The sequence below is a fragment of the Sus scrofa genome, chromosome 5, assembly GCF_054392235.1.
Source record: "Sus scrofa isolate SSC_HxYL_T2T_F1_AM1 chromosome 5, Sscrofa_HxYL_maternal_Yorkshire_Landrace_v2.0, whole genome shotgun sequence".
Classification (NCBI taxonomy): Eukaryota; Metazoa; Chordata; class Mammalia; order Artiodactyla; family Suidae; genus Sus; species Sus scrofa.
In genome coordinates this window covers 55,443,420-55,467,464 of record NC_139387.1, presented here as the reverse complement: position 1 = coordinate 55,467,464, position 24,045 = coordinate 55,443,420, and the positions used below count along the sequence as shown (strand labels likewise).

General features: G+C 39.3%; 2 protein-coding genes across 63 annotated transcripts in view; one reads left to right on the top strand and one right to left on the bottom strand.

The window, feature by feature from the left end:
- Positions 1 to 3,148, top strand: part of IRAG2 (inositol 1,4,5-triphosphate receptor associated 2) — a 124,674-nt gene extending 121,526 nt beyond the window's left edge. For all 25 annotated transcript variants that reach the window (XM_084956525.1, XM_084956529.1, XM_084956523.1 and 22 more), the window contains 2 exons: positions 1,061 to 1,168; positions 2,640 to 3,148. In XM_084956525.1, the coding sequence (XP_084812651.1) occupies positions 1,061 to 1,168; positions 2,640 to 2,883 (352 nt within the window). In that variant the 3' untranslated portion in view covers positions 2,884 to 3,148. The remainder of the gene's footprint in view (positions 1 to 1,060; positions 1,169 to 2,639) is intronic.
- Positions 856 to 24,045, bottom strand: part of DNAI7 (dynein axonemal intermediate chain 7) — a 93,190-nt gene continuing 70,000 nt past the window's right edge. For 10 of the 38 annotated variants that reach the window (XM_084956536.1, XM_084956538.1, XM_084956537.1 and 7 more), the window contains 7 exons: positions 19,999 to 20,074; positions 16,944 to 17,104; positions 13,982 to 14,138; positions 9,466 to 9,680; positions 6,349 to 6,516; positions 4,588 to 4,701; positions 856 to 3,637 (listed from right to left, as the gene is read on the bottom strand). In XM_084956536.1, the coding sequence (XP_084812662.1) occupies positions 3,359 to 3,637; positions 4,588 to 4,701; positions 6,349 to 6,516; positions 9,466 to 9,680; positions 13,982 to 14,138; positions 16,944 to 17,104; positions 19,999 to 20,074 (1,170 nt within the window). In that variant the 3' untranslated portion in view covers positions 856 to 3,358. The remainder of the gene's footprint in view (positions 3,638 to 4,587; positions 4,702 to 6,348; positions 6,517 to 9,465; positions 9,681 to 13,981; positions 14,139 to 16,943; positions 17,105 to 19,998; positions 20,075 to 24,045) is intronic. The other 28 variants (XR_014803708.1, XR_014803705.1, XR_014803718.1 and 25 more) reach the window with 10 other exon arrangements.

Genomic DNA, 24,045 nt, shown 5'->3' with positions numbered 1-24,045 from the left:
AGGAAGCAATTAAGTTTTGTTCAGGTAATATGATTATGTTTAGATAATATAATTTTATTCAAAATATAGTCAGCCCAATTGCTATTTCCAAACTCACTGGATACTAGTTTACTTTAGGCAGTTTTACACTCAACATATTCTCATAAACACTAAAAAAAAAAAATTTATTTTTTAGGGCGGCATCTGAGGCATAGAAGTTCCCAGGCTAGGGGTTGAATGGCAGCTCCAGCTGTCAGCCTCCACCACAGCCACAGCGACACGGGATCCAAGCCATGTCTGCAACCTATACCACAGCTCGTGGCAACAATGGATCCTTAACCCACTGAGTGAGGCCAGGGATAGAACTCACATCCTCATGGATACTAGTCGGGTTCGTAACCCACTGAGTCCCAATGGGAACTCCCCACTTTTAAAATTATTAAGATTTTTTTAGAGAAAGAAATGACACTTTGATGTTATTCCAATTTAGCATTGCTCAAAAGACAGAAAAGAGCAAAGTAAATTGTTCCTATGGGATATAAAAAACATGTAGTGAAGTTCCCTTCATGGCTCAGTGGTTAACAGACCTGATTACGGTTCATGAAGATTTGGGTTCAATCACTGGCCTTGCTCAGTGGGTTAAGGATCCATTGTTGCCGTGAGCTGTGGTGTAGGTTGCAGACATGGCTTGGATCCCGTGTTGCTGTGGCTCTTGTGTAGGCCAGCAGCTTAGCTCCGATTCAACCCATAGCCTGGGAATCTCCACATGCTGCAGGTGGGGCCATAAAAAGGAAGAAAAAAAAAAGTGGTGAAAGAATACATATTGAGAAAAATTTTGCTATATGTTGAATAAAAAACATATAGTAGAGGAAGAAATATGGCATCAACATTTAATTTTTAAAGCACAGTTACCCACACATGCAGAGAAAGAAATCACAGTGATTGGATATTTATCAAAACTTCCTAAAGCAAAAGAAATATGTGTACCTCCTTAGTAATATAGTAAAATTTAGCAATATTTTATAAGTAATTATAGCATATTATCCATAGTTTAATATTTAAAAACAATACTTATTTACAGAACTAAAGATGACTTGGGACCACCTGAAGAAGAAATAGTCGAAAGGACAAGAAAGCCAAGTCTTTCTGAAAAGAAAAACAATCCATCAAAATGGGACGTCTCTTCAATGTGAGTTGTCTACTTGCTAAAAGATACCATTTTGGTAGAAAGGGGAAAAGAAAGGCAGGGTTAGCAGTATCTGTCTTAATCACATTACTAAAAAAACACTTCATTATTTATTGATTTATTTTTATTTTTTGGCCACCTCGTGACATGTGGAGTTCCCAGGGATCAGATCTAAGCTGCGGCAACACAGATCCTTAACCCACTCTACCACTGAGCCTCTGTCCCAGTGCTCCAGAGATGCCTCCGATCCCTTTGGACCACAGCAGGAGCTCCTATTTATTTATTTTTATTTTATCCTGTTTTGTTTTTGGCTGCACTCATGGCATATGAAAATTCCTGGGGAAGGGATCGACTTAGAGCCACAGCAGTGATGACACCAGATCTTTAACTGCTAGGCCACCAGGGAACTCCTAAAAGACCTTTTAAATTGTTAAATTTCAGGTGAATGACAAACTCCATGTGGTCTTCAAGAATTATCCCCGAACCTATGAGCTACAAGAGGCAAGAAAGTTCACAGTGTTAAGAACGTGGTCTTGGAGCCAGATGGCCCAGGCTCAATTCTAGCTCTCTAACCAGCTCTGTGACCTGGGCAAGTTCATCCATTTTCTCTTTCTCTTTAGGGTCGCAGCCATGGCACATGCAAGTTCCCAGGCTGGGGGTCGAATGGGAGGCCTACTCCACAGCCATCACAACGCCAGATCCAAGCCACATATCTATACCACAGCTTGTGGCTATGCCGGATCTTTAACCCACTGAGTAAGGCCAGGGATCGAATTTGAATCCTCATGGGTACTAGTTGGGTTTGTTACAGCTGAGCCATGACATGAGCTCTAAGATGAGCACCAACTTCTTCATTTATAAAATATGGATGATAATACTCCCTGTGCCATTGTTTCACTCTCATGACTAGATGAATGAGCACATGTAAAATCCTTAGAACAGGGTCTAACACAGAGTTAACTATTTTCAAAGGCTTATAATGATGCTGTAATAAGCTTTTTTGGTGGGTGTTTCTAAAAGAAAGAGTTTGAATTTCAGTACAGTAAAAGTCCGGGTTGTGGTGGGAAATAAGTGGCATGTTTCTATGCACATAAATACGTACATACACATACATCCTGCTCTACCCAGTAACACTGTTTCCACCATGAGAAGGTAAGAGGCCTTACCTGATGGAAAGAATGACATTAATACTCAAATACGCTTGTTAGAAGTTAAATTATATGTAAATCCCATAATTTTCAGATTCTTAACCAGCAAATCATTTCTTTAATTCTAAAAATTATGGGGTGGGGAGGGTAGGTAGCTTGTGACCAAAGCCAAGAGGATAGATCACATAAGGCTGCTGGTTATGAGGTCGTGTGGGTGGGATTATGTGGGGCAGATGGGTAACCTGATGATTGCTGGTAAAAGTAGTGTTGTTTCTAATAGCAGATCATTGTGCTTACCGAATTCTGCTTTTGCATTTTCCTTGTAGGTACCACACAATAGCTTCCTGGGCCACCAATCTCACGACTTTCATCAGGGAGGCCAATAAGGCCCTCTGGCTTTCTGTGGCTTTCATTGTACTGTTTGCAGCACTGATGAGCTTCTTCACAGGCCGATTTTTCCAAAAGTCCGTGGATGCTGCTCCCACACAGGATGGGGACTCCTGGATGACTCTGGAACGTATCTTGTGGCCATTTGCCAGACTCCGACACAATGGGCCTCCGCCAGTGTGACATCCTAACGTGTGTATCTTGATTTTTAAAGTTTCAGTATCTGAACTTTGTAAACTAGTAACTTTTAGCTGGGAGATTAGAGCATGGAACCACAGGTTCTTAGAATGATTTGTAAGATATTTTATAGTCCCCCTTTTTGTGATGACCTTCCAAACTAAAATACAATGGGGAGGAAGCCTGCCTATAAGATTTTTTAATGGGCTTTTTGAGGAGGCGCTGTTATTGTTTGTTAAAATTTATTGAAATAAAGAACGATTCAAATTTTTGTACAGTGAACGTTGGATGTCATAGTAGGCTGGGTATAAGGAGGAAAAAGACTTTAAACAATACATTTTGAGTATTAAATGCCGATTATATATCATTTAAGTGCTCTACTTGAAAGATATTCACTCATGACACTTTGTTGAAGAAATACCTGATTTTTTTCCTCCAAGGTGCTGGATTGTTCCTACTGAATAAAATTTACCAGTGGAGATTAGGAATAGCTGAGTAATCTAGTAGAGAGAAGCATATGGCACACAGAGTCAATAAACTGGCAGTTGGAACACCTAATGTACCTCATCGCTTCTTTAGAAGCAAAATCCTTAACCATGTGGTATAAAGTGGAGTGAAACTCAGTTTCTTCTTTAAGGGCCTCAGAGAATGCCTCACTGTTTTCGTTGATCCTGAGACTTTGTGCCCTGTCACCGCTAAACATTAAAAGTGTCCAATTGGGATTCTGAATGGGTTCTTCCTTGGGAAGGTATTCCCTCACCTAAAGAAAAAGAAAATTAATCTGTTAATAGTTTCCTCTTTCATTAGGTATTTTGACAGTAGAGTATTATATGTGAAGGGCTTAATTTAATTCCCCAAATTGCTAACATAAAAAAAAACATTCTTACTGTCCCCCCCCCCTTTTTTTTTTTTTGGTTTTTTTAGGGCCGCACCCAGAGCCTATGGAGTTTCCCAGGCTAGGCTTCAAGTCAGAGCTGCAGCTGCTGGCCTACACCACAGCCATAGCCATGCCAGATCCTAGCCATGTCTGTGACCTACACCATAGCTCACGGCAATGCCGGATGCTTTTTTTTTTTTTTTTTTTTTTAATTTTATACTGATTTTTATTTTTTTCCATTATAGTTGGTTTACAGTGTTCTGTCAGGTTTTCTACTATACAGCAAGGTGATCCAGTTACACATACATGTATAGATTCTTTTTTCTCACATTATCATGCTCCATCGTTAAGTGACTAGATATAGTTCCCAGTGCTACACAGCAGGATCTCACTGCTTATCCATTTCAAAAAAAGTCCCCCCTGAGCAAGGCCAGGGATCAAACCCACATCTTCATGGATACTAGTAGGGTTCATAATCGCTGAGCCACAATAGAAGGTCCTTGGGATACCTTTATTAGGCATTTGTAAATGTGCCAGAAGGTTAAGTTGGAGGCCTCTCAGAGAAGAGAATCATTTGTTTATGAATCATTTGTTCTTCAGGTGCTATGCAATATTGCCTGAAATCAAGAGCATTTGATACCATAGTGGACAATGTGCTTTGGTTTTATATTTTTGACAGAATTAAAGAAAAACTAAGTTTTAAAACTACATTTTGAATGTTAATTTTTTCACCTTTTAAAGAGGAGAAAACAAGGTCTACATTCATTTAGTTTTTGAGTACTTTATCTTCTTTTGGAGGACAAAGTAGTATAATGGGGTCTTGCATACTTTACCTGAAATACAACTTTTTTAGAATCACATACTGCATTCCACTTGCTCCAGCCGAATGCAAAAGCAGAACTCAGCAGGGCCATCTGTCGATAAGCTTTTATTTCTACCAAAGGAAGCTGTCGACAGAAAAATAAATAGAATTGACTGCAGAGCCTCTCAGGTCTCCCTTCCATCCCTGGCCTCCCATAGTCTAGTCTGTTCTCAACACAGAGAGACTTAAAATGTAAGTCCTATTACCTGGGCTTCTTTCTCAGAATGGGCAATGACTTTCTCTTCCTCTCCAAGTAGCAGCTGCAGTCATATACAATGCTCCACAAGGGCGTCTGTGGTCTGACACCCCCCAACACCCACCATTATCATTCTGGCCTTCTCCCCTTTTCTTCTCCCTTCATGCTCTGGCTCTGGGCACCCCATCCTTGCTGCTTCTCCATTCTCAAATCCATCCAGCCAGTGCCTCAGGGCTCTCCCCAGCTCTTCTCTCCACCTGGAAGCTGATATCCTTCCAAATATAACTCAGCTAAATTCCCTACCTTGAATTTTTGCTCAGATCTTACCTTCTCATTGTTCAAATCTTACCTTCTCATTGAGGGAGAGGTGTGCCCTGCCCCCTCCACCCTGTTTTATATTGTTTGCTGCCCTAATTCCTGATCTACCTTTTCTTTTTTTCAGACCACTTATCACCTTTTGACATGCAATATATTTTATTATGTTTATTATTTATTTTTGCTTCCCTCTACTAGAATGTCAGCTCCACAAGGGGCAGGGACCTTTGTTTTATTTGCTAATGTTATATCTAGGGTATAAATGTTCAGGAAAAAAGTTCTTGACTACAATATTCTGAATAGTATAAGAAATTCTAAATAGTATATGACATTCAGTATTTGTGAGTCACTGGCAATTTGAGTTACTAAAACCAAGGTGTTTTTTTTTTCCCTATGCAAATATATATGAAAACTTCTAATTTCTATATATAGAAATTTTCATATATATGTGTAAATATACACACACACTTATCAATATTATTTTCAATGTTATATGTGTCTACCTATATTGCCATTTTCTGGTATATTATAAACTTGTTCTTAAGTGTAGAACTTTACTGCCCAAAACACCTTTCATAATTAGAAGCCACTTTGTCTTCATTCATGTATCATAAATGTTTGGTAAACATCTACTGTATTCTAGAAATAGGCTAGGTGCTAAAAAAGTCACAGCTGATTAAGAAATGGTCACAGCCTTTAAGGAGCTCACTATTTAACATGGAAGGCTCTCATTGAACTAAAGCCTGATGAGTTACCTGAAGCAGTGTCAGACAGAGAGGCTCTGCCAAGAAACAGATGGGTTTTGTATATTGGTGGTCCTGGGATCTGTTTAATTTTGCCTGACTTATCATGTTTGAGAAACTGCTGAGTCATTTACCCTTTTAAGAAATCTTACATATATCCAGTCTGGTAGAAGAAAGAAAGTATACAAATAACGCAAAGGTGCTCAGACTTTGCACTAAACCAACCAGATGTGGTTATTTATTCTCCATTTGTCAATGCAAAGATCATACTGCAGGCTTACTTTCTTGGGGAGGACTATTAAATTTGAGCGAACCCTGGATTTCTGGGTTTTGCCCTTTATTCCTTCCTTGCCAACTATAATCTTCTATCAGTGATTACAGAAAACCTATCATGTACCATTTAAGATTTATATAAGGTTTAATACCTGCTAACATTCTAAATGTCCATCACATTAAATTTGGAAAGATTCATTCTTACCTTATAGTTTGTAGCAACATAAAAATGAGAGTGTCTGGTAGGGAAGATATTCAGTCCAGCTTCTTTCAAAGCAAGAATGAAAGAAATAGGAGTCATCCACTTTTCTTCCAAAATAGAGTAATGCTTTTTGTTATTTAGTTTTATTGAAGCTAACATGCAGAAGTTTTCCTAGTTTCAACAGAAAAAAAAAGAAGAAGCTTTTATATAAGTTAAAGAATTTATTACCTCATTATCCTTCCAGCTTTAGCCATTAGGTTCTTTATATTACTGTTATTTTATTTTTGTCCATGCACATGGCATGCAAAGTTGTGACATGTGACCAGAGCCACACACAGCAGTGATAGTGCCAGATCCTTAACCTGCTGTCCCATCAGGGAACTCCCTCTTTATACCATTTTTTTAAAATCTTCTATTATCCTATATTAAAAAGTATGCAGAAGAAATATGTTTTGGGTCTGATCCAAAAGCACCACCACAAAGTCTTCATGGTACCTTTGGCAGATGAAACTCTTTGGGAGCTTATCTGAGCAATCCAAGGACTGAACTAAAGGATCTCGCAAATCTCCTGCTTTATAACTTATGATCTAAGAATACTGAAGGTGTTTGGATGCATAATAGCTATTTGACAGAAATCATGTTGCAACTTTTAAGGATCATAATTTTTTTTTTTTTTAAATTTAGGGCCGCACCCACGGCATATGGAGGTTCCCAGGCTAGGGGTCAATCAGAGCTTCAGCTGCTGGCCTACACCACAGCCACAGCAACGCCAGATCCAAGCAGTGTCTGTGACCTACACCACAGCTCACGGCAATGCTGGATCCTTAACCCACTGAGCAGGGCCAGGGATCAAACCCGCAACCTCATGGAGCCTAGTCAGGTTCATTACCACTGAGCCACAACGGACACTCTGAAGATCATAATTTTTTTAGACATGCAAAGTTTTAACATAATACAAAATTATTATCCACTTTTAAAGTTTTCAAAGTGGCAAATTGAAGGTATACAGAGTTCACATTGCTCATCTGATTTTAAAAGCAAAGTTTGATGATATTTTAGCCTTCCTACCACATTCATAAGGATGATATTTTTAGCCTTCCTACCACATTCATGAGGAATTTCAGGTTACCTCTTTTTTAAAAACAACTTTCACAAGGTATACTTGACATGTCATAAAATTCACCCATTTCAAGTGCACAGGCCAATGATCTTTTGTAACTTTACTGAATGGTGCACAACTGTCACCATAAATCAGTTTCAGGACATCTGCAGCCTCCTCAATAAAATCTCTTACGCCCATTTACAGTGACTCCCCATCCCCACCCTCAGCTTCAGACAAGCACTAAATCTACTTTTTGTCTCTCTAAACTTCAGACTGTGTAACTTTTCCCCTTTTCCTTTCTCCCTCCCTTCCTTTTTTTCCTGTACTCATGGCATGCAGACGTTCTCAGGCCTAGGATCAAACCCAAAGCAGTGACAACACCGAATTCTTAACCCCAAGGCCACCAGGGAAATCCCAGCAGACTGTGTAATTTCTTTTTTTTTTTTTTTGTCTTTTTTGTTGTTGTTGTTGCTATTTCTTGGGCCGCTCCAGCGGCATATGGAGGTTCCCAGGCTAGGGGTCTAATTGGAGCTGGAGCCACCGGCCTACGCTAGAGCCACAGCAACGCGGGATCCGAGCCGCGTCTGCAACCTACACCACAGCTCACGGCAACGCCGGATCGTTAACCCACTGAGCAAGGGCAGGGATCGAACCCGCAACCTCATGGTTCCTAGTCGGATTCGTTAACCACTGCGCCACGACGGGAACTCCAGCAGACTGTGTAATTTCTGATGAGGCATGAAGACGCATTAAGAGACAGCCTCGAAAGGGACTGCAAATGGCTGGGTGATAAGATTAAGAAGCCTCTTTAGGAGTTACCGTCATGGCTCAGCAGAAATGAATCTGACTAGTAACCATGAGGACACAGGTTCAATCCCTGGCCTCGCTCAGTGGATTAAGGATCTGGCATTGCCATAAGTTGTGGTGTAAGTCTGAGTTGTGGTGTAAGTTGCAGATGCAGCTCAGAATCTGCTCTGCATTGCTGTTGCTGTAGCATAGCCTGTCAGCTGTAGCTCCGATTCAACCCCTAGCCTAGGAACTTCCATATGCCTAAAAAGACCAAAAAAAAAAAAAAAAAAAAAAAGCCTATCTAGAGTGGATCAAAAAACTCTGAAAAAAGACAAATACTGGCATTCCCACTGTGACACAGTGGGTTAAGAATCCGACTGCAGCTGCTTGGGTCCCTGTGGCGCTGCGGATTTGTTCCCCGGCCTTGTGCAGTGGGTTTCTGCAGCTATGGTTTGGATTCAATCCCTGGCCCAGGAACTTTCATATTTCATGTGTGGCCATAAAAGGAAGAAAAAAGACAAATATCCATATGAAATCACTTACATGTGGAATTTAAAAAAAAATGATACAAAAGAACTTAGAAACAAACAGATTTCAAAACCAATCTTATGGTTACCATAGGTGAAACCCTTGGGGAGAGAGAAGAATTGATTGGGAGGATGGGAATAACATATACATACTATTGCACAAAATAGATGATTAACCAGAACCTACTGTATAACACAGGGAAATCAACTCAAATAGTTTATAATAACCTATATGGGAAAAAAGAATGGATATATTTATATGTATGACTGATTCACTTTGCTGTACACCTGGAACTAATACAGCACTATAAATCAACCATACTCAAAAAAAATTTTTTTAATTAAAAAACAACTCTCTGAAAGTTATACTGTAGCCAGGCTTTTAGCTTCATCAATCACTATTCTTTCATTTTAATCCTACATTTGCCAATTTTTCTTGCACAGAAGAGAGTCAGAGAGACACAGAGACAGAGACAGCAATCGCTCTATTCTTAGTAAATTTGGGTACAGATTTTCACCTCACTTGTTACATGTTTTTACTGATCTATTCAATTAATATTTAATTTAGAAATTTTAGCTCAGTGTTTTAAATACATTTATAAAACACATATTTCAATATGTAAATCACCAGTGATTGACTGCTTTGGCACACTCTCAAAGAAGCTTCTCTCTTTGATATGACTTGCTATAACAGGACTTTACCTTAATTTGTATTTGAATCTCCATAAATACTGTAGTCACCGTCAAAAGTACTTTATTCACATCAAGTGGTCTTAGCTCCCATGACTGGTATGGCATATTAACATGAGCATCTTGAATCAAGGTAACAGGGCCAAAAGTTTCCAGACTGAAGGTTATAAGTCTCTCTTCTGACTTGTGAGAGACATTGCTGATGCCATCAGTTTTCCAGTGTTTAGCTTTATAATTGGGAAGAACATGACATTTAATTTTTTCCTTAACGAAAATAAGATGAATGAAACCACCCCAATAACTGTAATGTGTATAAACTGATTTTTCACATTTAGAACAGAACCTCAACAAAAGCCAGCTCTGCTGAGGTTTCTTCCTGTCTACAGGATCAAGTCCAAACTCCTGAGCATGGTTGTGAGACCTTTGGAATGAAGCTCTGACTCTTGTTTCTGGCCTGATCCTTTGCCACTTCTCACACCTCCTTCCAGCCACACTTTTTTTTTCCCCAACAACATCATATACTTCTGCACCTGCAGTTCTTACTTACTGGAAGACTCTTCCTTCATCTTTTAGAGAACCTCTCTTCATCTTTCTTTTTAAAACAACTTTAATATTCACCTGTTTTGAGTATATGGTTATTTTAGTAAACTTACCCAGCTGTGCGACCATCACCACCATCCAGTTTTAGAACATTATCTTCCTGATAAGACCTCTTATGTCCATTTATAGTTCATTCCCATTCCTATCTCCAGCCCTAAGCAATCATTAAAACACTTCCTATCCATGGAGTTCCCGTCATGGCACAGTGGTTAACGAATCCGACTAAGAACCATGAGGTAGGTGGCAGGTTCGGTCCCTGGCCTTGCTCAGTGGGTTAACGATCCAGGGTTGCCATGAGCTGTGGTGTAGGTTGCAGATGCGGCTTGGATCCTGTGTTGCTGTGACTCTGGTGTAGGCCGGTGGCTACAGCTCTGATTCGACCCCTAGCCTGGGAACCTCCATATGCCACTGGAAGCGGCCCTAGAAAAGGCAAAAGGACAAAAACAAACAAACAAAAACTTCCTATCCCTAAAGCTTTGCCTTTTCTGGACTTTTCATTAAATCCAATCATATAATAGGTGGTCTTTTGTGTCTCTTACAACCCAGTAATAAAACACAACCCAACATACATATGCACAAAAGATTTGAACAAGCAGGAGTTCCCATTGTAGCTCAGCAGTAATGAACCCAACTAGTAACCACGAAGATGTGGCCTCGCTCAGTGGGTTAAGGACTTGGTGTTGCTGAGAGCTATGGTGTAGGTCGCAAATGCAGATCAGAGCCAGCATTGCTGTGGCTCTGGCGTAGGCCGGCAGCTGTAGCTCTGATTCAACCCTAGTTTGGAAACTTCCATATGCCGTGGGTGTAGCCTTAAAATGCAAAAAAAAAAAAAAAAAGAAAAAAGAAAAGAAAAAAAAAAGATTTGAATAAATACTTCATCAAAGAAGATACACAAAACTATAATAAATGCAATAAAAAAGATGCTCAACATTACCAGTCATTAGGGAAATACAAATTAAAACCATGAGGTACCATTTCATACCCACTAGAGTGGCTATAATAATACAGGTAACAACAAATGTTGGCGAGGGTGTGGAGAAATAGGAAACCTCATAGACTGCCGATACAGCTACTATGAAAAACAATTTGGCTGTTTCTTAAATAGCCAAAGCATCGATTAACAATCCAACCCAGCAACCCCACTCCTAGGGATATACTCAAGCGAACGAAGACATATTTCCAACAAAGACTCACATGTGAATGTTCTCTTCGTCTCTTAAGGACCTGTTCAATATGCCACCCTAGGAGAAGCCTTCCTTAACTCTCCCGATGGGATCCAGTCACTGTTCTGCTCCACAGCTCCTCACTGTATTGTACTATGAGGTTTTCTCCTGTCTGCCTCTCCTACAACTTTGAAAACTCCTGGAAAAAGGAACTCTATCTCATTTGTCTCTACCTGTCTTATTGTTTTGCATATTTATGGAACAAAATGAATGAATCATTCTCTTCCTCGAATACTGTCCCCTCTTCCTTTCTACTTGGCTTTCTCCTCTTCTCACATGGAGGAAGGCACTGACTATTTTCAACACTCAAATTCAACACAGTAAATTCAATTATATTGGAAAACTAAGTTATTTATAATTCTTTTTGTTTTTACATTAACAAGAATAATTTGTAAATGTAAAAAGTATTGCCTATAAATAAGTTCTCCAAATTTCTAATATTTCCTGGCAAAATGTTTCCCCATGGTTTAAAAATTACTGGAGTTGTAGGGTACTGCCGTATAAGTACTTCAGTTTGAGTCGGATTTTATATATTTCCTTGAATAATGTGGGATAACTTACCTTGTCTAATTCCAATTTAGTGTGAATACATTTTAAATATTAAATTTAATATTTAATGTGATGAATATTTAGGAACATTATCATTAAATAAGGAAAAATGAAACCTCTAAAGCAACATGAAAGGAAAAAGTTACCTAATGCTCATTTTGATATATTTTACAGTTTAATATGTTGATAGAAATACACTGTTTTGTTTTTTTGCCATTTCTGGGACCACTCCCGTGGCATATGAAGGTTCTCAGGCTAGGGGTCTAATCGGAGCTGTAGTTGCCAGCCTACGCCAGAGCCACAGCAACACAGGATCGGAGCCGCGTCTGCAACCTACACCATAGCTCATGGCAACACCGGATCCTTAACCCACTGAGCAAGGCCAGGGACCGAACCCGCCACCTCATGGTTCCTAGTCGTATTCGTTAACCACTGCGCCATGATGGGAACTCCAGAAATACACTGTTTTTAATACATAAATTGTTTCTGGAATAATATCTTGTGGCTATGTCTACACAAACAAAAAAGTTGTGTATTCCAGCAATTATAAAAAAAAAGTTCAAAGTATAAAATATTCTCTAAATTCTTTGCCCTATGACTAAATAAATAAAATAATAGCTAGGTGCCTTAATGATCTTACCTATTCCAAACCTATCTCCTAGGATGTATAGCCTTTAACAAATAGATGTATGCAAAATAATTCACCTACATTAAAAGCAAAGCTATTGGAGTTCCTGTTGTGGCGCAGCAGAAACGAATATGACTAGTAAGCTTTCCCTCCCTGTGAAGTTGTGGGTTCGGTCCCTGGCCTCCCTCAGTGGGTTAAGGATCTGGGGTTGCCGTGATCTGTGGTGTAAGTCACAGATGCAGCTCAGACCCTGTGTTGCTGTGGCTGTGGCACTGGCCGACAGCTGTAGCTCTGATTGAACCCCTAGCCTGAGAACCGACATATGCCGCGCATACGGCCCTAAAAAGCAAAACAAAACAATGCCATTTCGCAGCAACGTGGATGGAACCAGAGATTCTCATACTAAGTGAAGTAAGTCAGAAAGAGAAAGACAAATACATATGATATCACTTATATCTGGAGTCCAATATATGGCACAAATGAACCTTTGCATAGAAAAGAAAATCATGGACTTGGAGAATAGACTTGTGGTTGCCAAGGGGATGGGAGGAGGGAGTGGGATGGATTGGGAATTTGGGGTTAATGGATGCAAACTATTGCCTTTGGAATGGATAAGCAATGAGATCCTGCTGGGTAGGTGACTATGTCTAGTCACTTATGATGGAGCATGATAATGTGAGAAAAAAGAATCTATACATGTATGTGTAACTGGGTCACCATGCTGTACAGTAGAAAATTGACAGAACACTGTAAACCAGCTATAGTAGAAAAAACTCATTATAAATAAAAAACCCCAGCAAAAGAAGCTATTCAGCTTTCATCTAAGAGCCTCAAAACTGCACACATTAATTTACAAGACTGAGACCTTTCAAAGTTTAGTCAGCCAACACCAAATAAGGTATTTGTTAATGATTGTTGAATTATTAACTTGTATCTCTGTCAGTACTTCTGATTTTATTGATATTTATCTAACATTTTGAATAAGCAATACTTTCCCATGGTTCTGCAGTCCAAAGTTGTAAGGAGGCATACAGTGGCTAATTTTCCTCCTTCTCTGGTTTCCCATTTACCCACTTCCCATCCTCAGTATCTGGTGTTAATATGATTTGCAGTTTATAAATCAGTAAAATTAAAATAATCAAATTTTAATCACCCCAATCTGCATTAGTTGGCTACTTCAAGAGAGAGTAGGCTTTTCCTTTGTTTGCTTTTGATTTGCTATACTCTCTTGATATTTTTATTTCCTTCTTTTTAAAAACATAATTATATAACCATAAAGTAATTGTTTGGAGAATATGACAGATATAAACACTTCAGGAACTAATATTTATAAAAATCAGTAAAATTTTAAACTCTAATCCCTATTCATTTCCATTAAGAGCAAACAAAGCAAAGACTCTAGAACTGACATAGAAATATATTAGATGAGAAACTCAGTTTACATGCTGCATTTCCTGTTTTAAGGATTTGTATTATTATACCTCTTTTTATTACATAATTATCAAAGCCGGTTAAGGCATCACTGTACCTTCAGCATCCCACCTTGCAACCATAGGATCCTCAAAAAAGATGACATTCTCATGAACTTCAAGCATGACCTCTATGGGTGGGAAAGCATTTTCTGTTTCAAAGTCTTCTGTGGTTTCTGGAGGATATACATATTTCTGTAATCCTTCTTTGAGTATCTTTTTAAGATAACGAAAATAACACCAAATTAGAAGCTGACTAGGAACAGTTAAGGATATAAATATTGCTGAATAAGCTATATAGTTATTTTTAATAAGCACTGCATTTTTTTTTTAGGGCCACACCCATGGCACATGGAAGTTCCCAGGCTAGGAGTCGAATAGGAGTTGCAGCTGCCGGCCTATGCCACAGACACAGCAACTCGGGACCTGAGCCACGCCTGTGACCTATACCTCAGCTCACGCAACGCCAGATCCTTAACCCACTGAGTGAGGCCAGGGATCAAACCTGCATCCTCATGAATACTGGTAGGTTTCGTAAGGCGCTGAGCCACAACAGGATCCCCAAGCACTGCATTTTGATCACATTTAACTATAGATTGACTGACAAAATGTCACAACAAAATTAAAGATAAATGATTGAGGGGGAAAAAAAAATCACTACATTTGAATGTAATTCAGAACTTCCCATGGGCCAGGTTCTATGCTGGCTGGGACTTAACTATTCATTTTACACCTCCAAGTAATTTTACAAGGCATATAATATATTTAACAGAGAAGATAATTAGGACTTAGAGAAATCAATTAAAATGCTAAAGATTACAAAATGACTTCAAGAAGTCACCAGAAGTTAAAAGTGAATCTACAGGGCCCCCAAATCCCATGTTCCAATACCTTGGTTAGGGTGTTTAGGTGAAGAGAGATAGAGTGTAGGCAACCTTTTGAGAAGTGTAGAAACAAATGAAGTAAATAAAAAGTCATCACATTGCATACCTTAAACTTACACCATGTTCTATGTCAATTTTATCTCAAAAAGGCTGGGGGCGGGGGGGCAGGAAGGAGAAACAATGAAGCCAAGAGCTGATGTCTCTGGGATAAAGGAGATTTGTCCATTATCAGAATTTAGCAGAGAAGGATCTAGCAAAGGGGGGCATGAAGATTAAAAAGGTTACAAAATTGAGGGAAAAATCAGATGGGGAAAATTTCTAGAGGAGGTGTGAGATTATTAAAAAGAGAAAAGGAGGAAGGCCTCTTTGTTGCAGGAGAGAAAAACAGATGAGAAGGAGGATACTTTGGACTCAGAGAGGATGGCATGGTAGTATCAGGAAATCCTGACAAAATTGCCAAGAACAACAGATCTTTGGATGGATCCTTGAAATTCCCAGTTCAGGCTGGGACCTTCCTCTGGATAAAGAGTTTCGAAGGCCTACCTCCACCAAAGGGTGTCTTTCTTCGACTCCCCCACCCCCATCCTTCAAAAATTCCTAGGGTAGGGAAGGCTGATTCGAAGAGATTCTCCAAAGTGCGTACAGACCAGACTGGCTCCCCTAGGCTCGCTCTAATAATTGCATTCCCCTTTGTGGGGAGAGGGGGAAAGGAACGGCCCTATCACCCCTAAGAGGGTGAAAATTAATTTGGGGTTTCATGAAAAATTGCACTGTTTTAGGTATACAACACACACACACACACACACACACACACACACACACACACACACAGTACAAATGAAGATATATGATGTACCTGCAGTCTTAATATTTCATGCAGGGGGGCCGTTAGCCAAAAAAAAAAAAAATTACAAAATGTCCTTTAGAGGGGTAATAATGGAAAAAATAAAAATTGAGAAATATTGCTCTAATATAAGAATGAATGAAGATCCTTAATGGATGGATCTGTGGGGAAGAAATGCCTGGCAATCTATGTACTTGATGTGTTAGAGCAGAGAGACAAGGGTGGGAGGGAGGTAGGAGGGAGGGGGGAGAAAGAAAAGAAGGGCAAGGAAGGAAGAAGGAAGGGGCTATGATAACATAACTGGGTATATCTGGGATTAGGCCAAGAGCTAAACCACATCAATAGCAGTGCAAGTGTTACTTATTGAAAGAGGAGTGAGAAACTCCTTGAAACATGATGAACAACTGCTGCCATCAGTAGCCTTACTACTCAAAACGTGGTTTATCTGTGCATCAGTAGCAGTGGCATGCCCTGGATCAGTGCTTCTCAAACTTTAATGTTCATTTGAATCACGTAAGGATCCTGTTAAAATCCAGATTAAGTAGATCTGAGGCCAAGACCCAAATTATGCAAGTTCCAGGTGATGCTGATGCTGCAGGTTCATGGACCACATTTTGTCTATCAAGGATCCAGACCAGTGGTTCTCTTCGGGGTATGTTTTGCTAAAACACAGACTGCTGAGTGCCATCTCCAGAGTTTCTGATTCAGCAGGACTGAGGTGGGGCCTATGAATTTTCATTTCTCGCAAATCCCAGATGATGCCAAATGGTGCTGATGCTTCTGGTCAAGGGCCCATATGCTTGGAACCACTGATTTAGACCAGAGTCCACAAACTACAGGCTCTGGAAAACCCAGCCCACCAGTACTCTGTGTAACTAAAGCTGGGGAACACAGCCATGCCCATTCATTTACATATGGCTGTTTTATGTTACAATGGCAGAGTTGAGAAGTTGCACCTTGGCCCAAAAAGCTGAAAATATTTACCATCCGGCCCTTTATAGAAAAAGTTTGCCAGACTTTGAAACAAAAATGTCACAACTTGGCACAATATAAACCTAGTGCAATACATTTACAATTAGTTAACATGTATGAATTCTAGTTTCAAAAATCCTATTATTTCAGATTCCTCTCCTTTAGCATCTAATTCAAAGTCCATGAGTTCAAGACAGTTTAAAATTACATATTTGCCTTTGTGCTTGGTTAAAAGGATTAAAGTTCATTAGATGTTAGATCATATGAAATAAAGTGTAAGAAATTACTTATTCATAAATTGTGATTCAAGAATTAACCTACTTCCACAATCATCCAGCCCTTCATTGATTTATACTGTGGGGGAAGCTCCAAAATATCCAAATGGTACACTCCACCCAGAGTTGTGAATTGGCATAAATCAATCTCATCATCTTCAAAGAAACGTGGCTTTTCTTGAGCATTCTCTAGCAGCAACAACTGGGCTAAAATTAATCAAATTAATCATAACATTTCTGCATTTTCTTAGTAGGGAAATGAAAAACTTCTAACCCTGGTAAAGGACGTTTTTACTTAGCTACTAAAATTTTTCAGAATGTGGTTAATTCAAAATGATTCACAAAACGAAGCTTGAAAGTGGGAATAGGCACGCATCATGGTAGGGAGCAGGGGAGAGCTCCATTTATATTTCATATTACTAACATTTAGGAATTTGTATATAATAAGCATATGTTGCTATTAAAATTAAAACTTTAAAAATATAGTTTACTGTATGGGAAGAAAAATACTTTCCCCCTACCCTTCTGAGTTCTTGGCTGAGACTCCTGTGATAAAAGACAGATTACCAAGAGAAAAACAAATAGAAGTTTATTAATATGTACACCTCATGTATACACAGGAGATAACCCAGGAAAAATGAGTAACTCAAAGAGGTGGTTTAGAACTCTGGCTTATATAGCATCTACTACAAAGAACAATAAATTTGTGAAGAAATAACAGGACAGTGAAAGCAGTTTTAGGCTTCCAAGGGCAGAGACAGAGTTTGTTACGTAGGTTCCTCTGGTGCCCTCTGCAGGCTGATAGGGTCTATTGTCTCTGAGAATTAATCTTTGTCCCTCCTGGTAGAGAGGGGAGGAAGAACATGAAAACTTTATGTTCTGCTTTTAGGCAAGTAGGAGAGTAAGGACCTTTTCTTGCAACTGCATCTGTTTTTTTATTATTTTCAGCTCAAAATAATTCTTATGCCAAAGTAGCATATTCTGAGGTAACAGCCAAAGTATGATTATTATTTTTCTTTTGGCCCTGCCCTCAACATGCAGAAATTCCTGTGCCAGGGATCAAACCTGAACCACAGCAGTGACAGTGTGAAATGAATCCTTAACCACTAGGCCACCAAGAAACTCCCCAAATTGATTTTTTTTAATTGGGATATTCTGGAGCTAGAGATTTGAAGGAAGAAAGTAAAATAGTAAAAATAAATAAATAAATAAATAAATAAATTTTGATCCTTACATGAACTAAAAGCTAATTTGTTTTCAAGAAAAATAGGCCCAGCTCATGGAAAAACAGAAATGGAGGTTTGAAAGTGAAGAAACTGGATGGGATAATCTCTTGTGTTTAGAAAATTTAAGGGGAAATTCTATGATCCCATAATTCTCAGGGCACAAGCAGGGGATATCTGATGTCACATATCATTATTCCCAACTTTCACCAAAATTCTTTGGAAATGAGACCACTTAGAGATTCCACACTTTACTAGCGGTGTGACCTTATACCAGATATGCTAATTAACATCTCCAGTCTCAGTTCCTTCCTCTACAAAATGGATATAATAGTAATATCTGTCCTCTAGAATTTGGGGGAGTTGTGGTTTAATGCAAGAAAAGAGTTCTCTTAGAACTGATGCCAGACACGTGGTAAAAACTGAGGAACTGTTTATCATTACACTTTTTCTCCTCCATAAAAAGAGCACTGAATTTAACCCATGGAGATCAGGTGCTGAAAATAAATGGAAATATCCAGAGAAAACTGCAATTAAGCAATTGCCCTTTTTTCCCCCTGTGTACAGGTAATAAAATGTAGACCTTAAGTAATTTTCAAATGTATCTGGCAATCCATTTACCTGAAAAGAAAGTGAAAAAGAAAGTATTCTTTCTGTGTCCCAATTTAGACTACTTGGGACACATATTATTTGGGGATCACCATGTAGAAAACCTTGGAATTATTGCCAGAAACTCACGAATTGACAATAGCATCATATTTCTAACAGGAAAATTACCTCATAAGGTTTAAAGAAAAATTATAAAGATATAAACCTAGTTGACTGTGATATAAAAGTGTGTTGGAAAAAGTGAAGGAGACAAGAGGCATGTTATAAAAAATATGCTAAGAATTATATGGAAAATAGATTCCTTGGAAGTTACTAGGAAAGAAACCTAATGATAAATTTAATGGAGAAGATGTACATAAACCTTGAACTAAAAGATTTGCCAATTAGACCCCACTATCATTTTGACATTTTTCATCTGTATCCAACTGTTACTTGCCAGGATAAGACTGAATCCAAAAGTGTTGAGAAATTTCCGATTTTGTGTGTGTGTGCTTGTGAATGTTCAATGCAATGTTGGTTGTAAAAATAAAAAAAAAAATTAGAGGAGTTCCCATCATGGCTCAGTGGAAACAAATCCGACTAGCATCCATGAAGACGCGAGTTCAATCCCTGGCCTTGCTCAGTGGGTTAAGGATCTGGCGTTGCCATGAGCTGTGGTATAGGTCACAGGCGTGGCTTGGATCCTGCATTGCCGTGGCCATGGTGTAGGCCAGCAGCTACAGCTCCAATCTGACCCCTAGCCTGAGAACCTCCACATACTGTGGGTGCGGCCCTAAAAAAAAAGACAAAAAATAAAAAATTTAAAAATTTAAAAAAATTAAAAATAACCTAATTATCTACTAGTAAGGATTTAAATAATGTTCCACTATCAGATGACATTATACAGATACTTTAAAAACTAAGATAACCAATGTGTTCTGACAGAATAATGTTGAATATTATCCATTTAGGTAGAATGTATGTTGTGTTCTATATATGTATGTACAATAACAAATATTGTTAGGTGAAAAAAATAATTTCCGGCAAAAATATTTGTATGATATGATCCCATGGTTTTAGAAGAGACACAGAGAGAGTGCACAAATTTAAAAGAATTTTTAACACGGGTTATCTCAAAAGAGGGATTATCAAGAATTTTTACTTTAAATACACTTCTGCTGAATCTGAGTTTTTTTTTTTTAAATAATGTCGCTGCATTTTGTAAGCAAAAAAGAAAAAAAGAAAAATCCCAATAAAGTTAGGTTCTAAAAATGTCATTTAGAAGAATACCTGCTAAAACAGTTTCACTTAATAATTTCATCTCCAGGTCATGTTGTTTGACTTCGGGTTCTTCTTGGACAGAATTCTAGACAGAAAACACAAGGACAAATGGGTGTGATCATCAGTATCTGCTGCAGCCCCAATTCCTTCTCTTTTTGCTCAAGTTCCCACTTCAGATTTCTCCTACTTTAATGCTGGTGACACTTGCTCTGGACTAAAACTAGATTCAAAAATAATGATTTAAAAAATTAATTTAGGGAGTTCCCATCATGGCTGAGTGGTTAACGAACCTGACTAGGATCCACGAAGATGCGAGAAAGTGAGAATAGGTTTGGGGGAAAAAGTAGTGAGTTTGTGGATATGCTGAATCTGAGGTGCCCATAGGACATCTCGGTGGCCTTTCATATTACCTACCACGAAAAAGCCAGTTTCTTTCTTACAGAAAGTGCTTTCATCAACAATAATACCAAGATATTAAACCAGGAAGTGAGTCAGCCTTTCCAATTCACATCTTCAAAAAGTTGAGAATTCTTCCACATCTAGATCAAACTGGCTTTCCACCTTGCAGGGAGACTAAATATTTAGACTTTCTCAATAGGACTTTCCCCTTGATAACCACAGCACGCAGTAATAGGAAATGATCAACTTCCATATTATCACAAATAAAGTAATCTTGTATTTAACTCAACACATTGCCTTTCCATAATTCACAATTTTTACAATTTTATGTTAATCTTTAGCTCAATGGCCTCTTGTTTGAAGTTAGACTTCTTGAAGAAGGAAACAATGGGTCAATTTACATTCTGGTACAAGCTCTTTTTTTTTTTTTTTGTCTTTTTGTCTTTTGTTGTTGTTGTTGTTGCTATTTCTTGGGCCGCTCCCGCGGCATATGGAGGTTCCCAGGCCAGGGGTTGAATTGGAGCTGTAGCCACCGGCCTACGCCAGAGCCACAGCAACGCGGGATCCAAGCCGCGTCTGCAACCTACACCACAGCTCATGGCAACGCCGGATCGTTAACCCACTGAGCAAGGGCAGGGACCGAACCCGCAACCTCATGGTTCCTAGTCGGATTCGTTAACCACTGCGCCACGACGGGAACTCCTGGTACAAGCTCTTTAATCTTGATAACTATTCTAGAATGTTTTCCTTTCATCGCAGCTAGAACATACTCCTGCACAAATACTAAACCTCAAACCACATTTACAGATACTTCATAGTTTTACACATTCTAAAGTTCCTTGTGATGGAGTTCCCGTCTTGGTGCAGCAGAAACAAATCTGACTAGGAACCATGAGGTTGCGGGTTTGATCCCTGGCCTCACTCAGTGGGTTAAGGATCTGACGTTGCCATGAGCCGTGGTATAGATCACAGACACAGCTCAGATCTGGCATTGCTGTGGCTCTGGCATAGGCTGGCAGCAACAGCTCCAATTAGACCCCTAGCCTGGGAACCTCCATATGCCGCAGGTGCAGCCCTAAAAAGACAAAAAAATAAATAAATAAACAAAGTTCCTTGTGTTTATTGGCAACGAAGCTGAAAAAATGCTTCTTTCCTCATATTATTATGCTTATATCTGGTAATGAAAAGTTCTCTTTCATCATAACTGTTTTAGAAAATTGGCTATTTTCCATGTGTGTTTTTCTTCTACATAAACCCTTTTCTTTCTTTCTCCCCCCCCCCGTTTTTTTTTTTTTTTTTTTTTGTCTTTTTAGGGCTACACCCACAGCATATGGAGGTTCCGAGGCTAGGGGTCTAACCAGAGCTATAGCCACCAGCCTACACCACAGCCACAGCCACGCCAGATCTGAGCCGTGTCTGCGACGCACACCACAGCCTTAACCCACTGATCGAGGCCAGGGATTGAACCTACACCCTCATGGATGCTAGTCAGATTTGTTTCCACTGAGCCAAAATGGGAACTCTGGCCTTATATATAAACTTTAATGGTTTTTGTCAAGTTGCAATGATTGCCAACTGAAATTTTTATTTGAATTGCACCAAATTTATAGGTTTACAATAAATCTATAAAAAATAGTATTTTCAAAAAGCTGTTTGCCTGGAAATGTTGACAGAACATGAAGCGGAGAAGTAGCTAAAGTATAACTTTTCAATGACACCTTGTTTCAACAGATATGGGAATTGGTTTCTAACATGAAGAGCTTCATGGAACACCAGCCAAGTACTTTTCATTGTAACTTGATAAACGTGCAGATATTGTAACATGGAAATTCTTTTAATACGTATGTATTTGAGTTTGATATAAAATATATAACCTGGCCCATGAATAAGGAAACAGACTAGAAATGCCAGAAATAGATCTCAAGATGCACTTGGGAATTGGCATATGCATTTCAGGTTAATAGGAAAGGCCTAGGTTTATAGGGTAAGTGTTTTGAGACAGCTGGCTAAGATTTGGGAAAAAAAAAATTAGATTCTCCCCACTTTATACTAAAATAAATTCCAGATGGATAAAAGATTTAAATGTGAAAACATAACTAAAGCAACCAAAAGCCACAAAAACCATGAAAGCATTTTAAGAGGACATAGGAGACCTGATAGCAACAATTATCAGTGAAATACGTGATCCTGACATTGGGCAGTTACAAAATGCCACGACTGAGTACTGCACACATTTGATAAAATGTCCCAAATTTTATTGTCCATTGAGAGAAAAATCTGTACACAGAAAGTTCACAGATCTGAAATCCAATTTTTTCATCATCAAAAGACAATTTAATTACAGCTTCAGAATAAATTGTTGGAAATGGCTCTGGATAAGGAATGGAAGATACATTTTGAAAATACAACATCATATGCTTCATTTTGGATAAAAGATAAGAATGATTACACTGGGAGTTACTGCTGTTGTTCAGTGGTTAACAAATCTGACTAGCATCCTTGAGGATGCAGGTTTGATCCCTGGCCTCGCTCAGTAGGTTGAGGATCATGCATTGCCGTGGCTGTGGCATAGGCTGGCAGCTACAGCTCCGACTTGACCCCACGCCTGGGAACTTCCACATGCTGTGGGCCCTAAAAAAGTAAAAAAAAGATGAAGCTGACTATGACAAAGTCTCACTCATTCCTGTAGCTTTGATATCATCTCGGCCTGTGGGTCTCAAGCCCATGCTAGTGACACTCGTCAGGCCACACACTCTGCTCAGCCCTGGAAAAGGACAGTCTATACATGCACAGGGTGGCTGGGTCTGACTTGCCTCAGAACCCCAGGTTCACATTTGCCTACTTTTTCCATTTGTGCATCCTAGGCTTAGCATGCCCCACCCCCACCCCCCTCAGCTCCTCTGGTTTCACTGTCACCCTTAACCAATGGTAACCATTTGTCCATCTCAGTAAAACTGCACCACCATATGCTTAGTTTCCCCAAATCAAAACTCAGCAGGATTTATTTTACGCCAAAACATATCCCAAACACATTCACCTTACCTTCATCCAAGCCACCATGATCTTCCATGCCTTCCTACTGCTACTGCACTCTATACCATGCTTCTACCATGGCCCCTCACAATTTGCTCTCTATATGGTGGCCAGAATGACCTGTCAAGGCTATCCATCATGCCACTCTTCCACTTACAGCCCTCTGATGGCGTCCCACTATAGCGATTTTACCTTCAGACCAGAATGTTTTTATCCTTGTCATTACAGAGCTGATTGCCTCTGGTCATCGGGGTCGCAGGTTAAATAACAACTCATCATACACGCCCTCCCTAACCAGCCAATCTAGTCACCACCAGGCACACCCTGGCACATCATCCTGTTTTACTCTGTGCATGGCATCTGTTAACATCTGCTATTTTCCAGTTTTTTCTTATTTATTGTTGGTTTCACCTGACATGCACGTAAGTCATGGGAGCAGGACTCTCGTTTGTCCATCACCATTGTCCCCTGAGGGCCAAAGGGTGCCTAGCATGTACAGGTAGGCATTCAATAAACATCTGCTGAATGAGAAAAGAAAGAAAAACAAGGTCCAAGGTATGATTATGAAAATGGGCTGCCGAAGTAAACTTATGGGAAGTTAAATGGTATTGCTAGGTTTTTCAC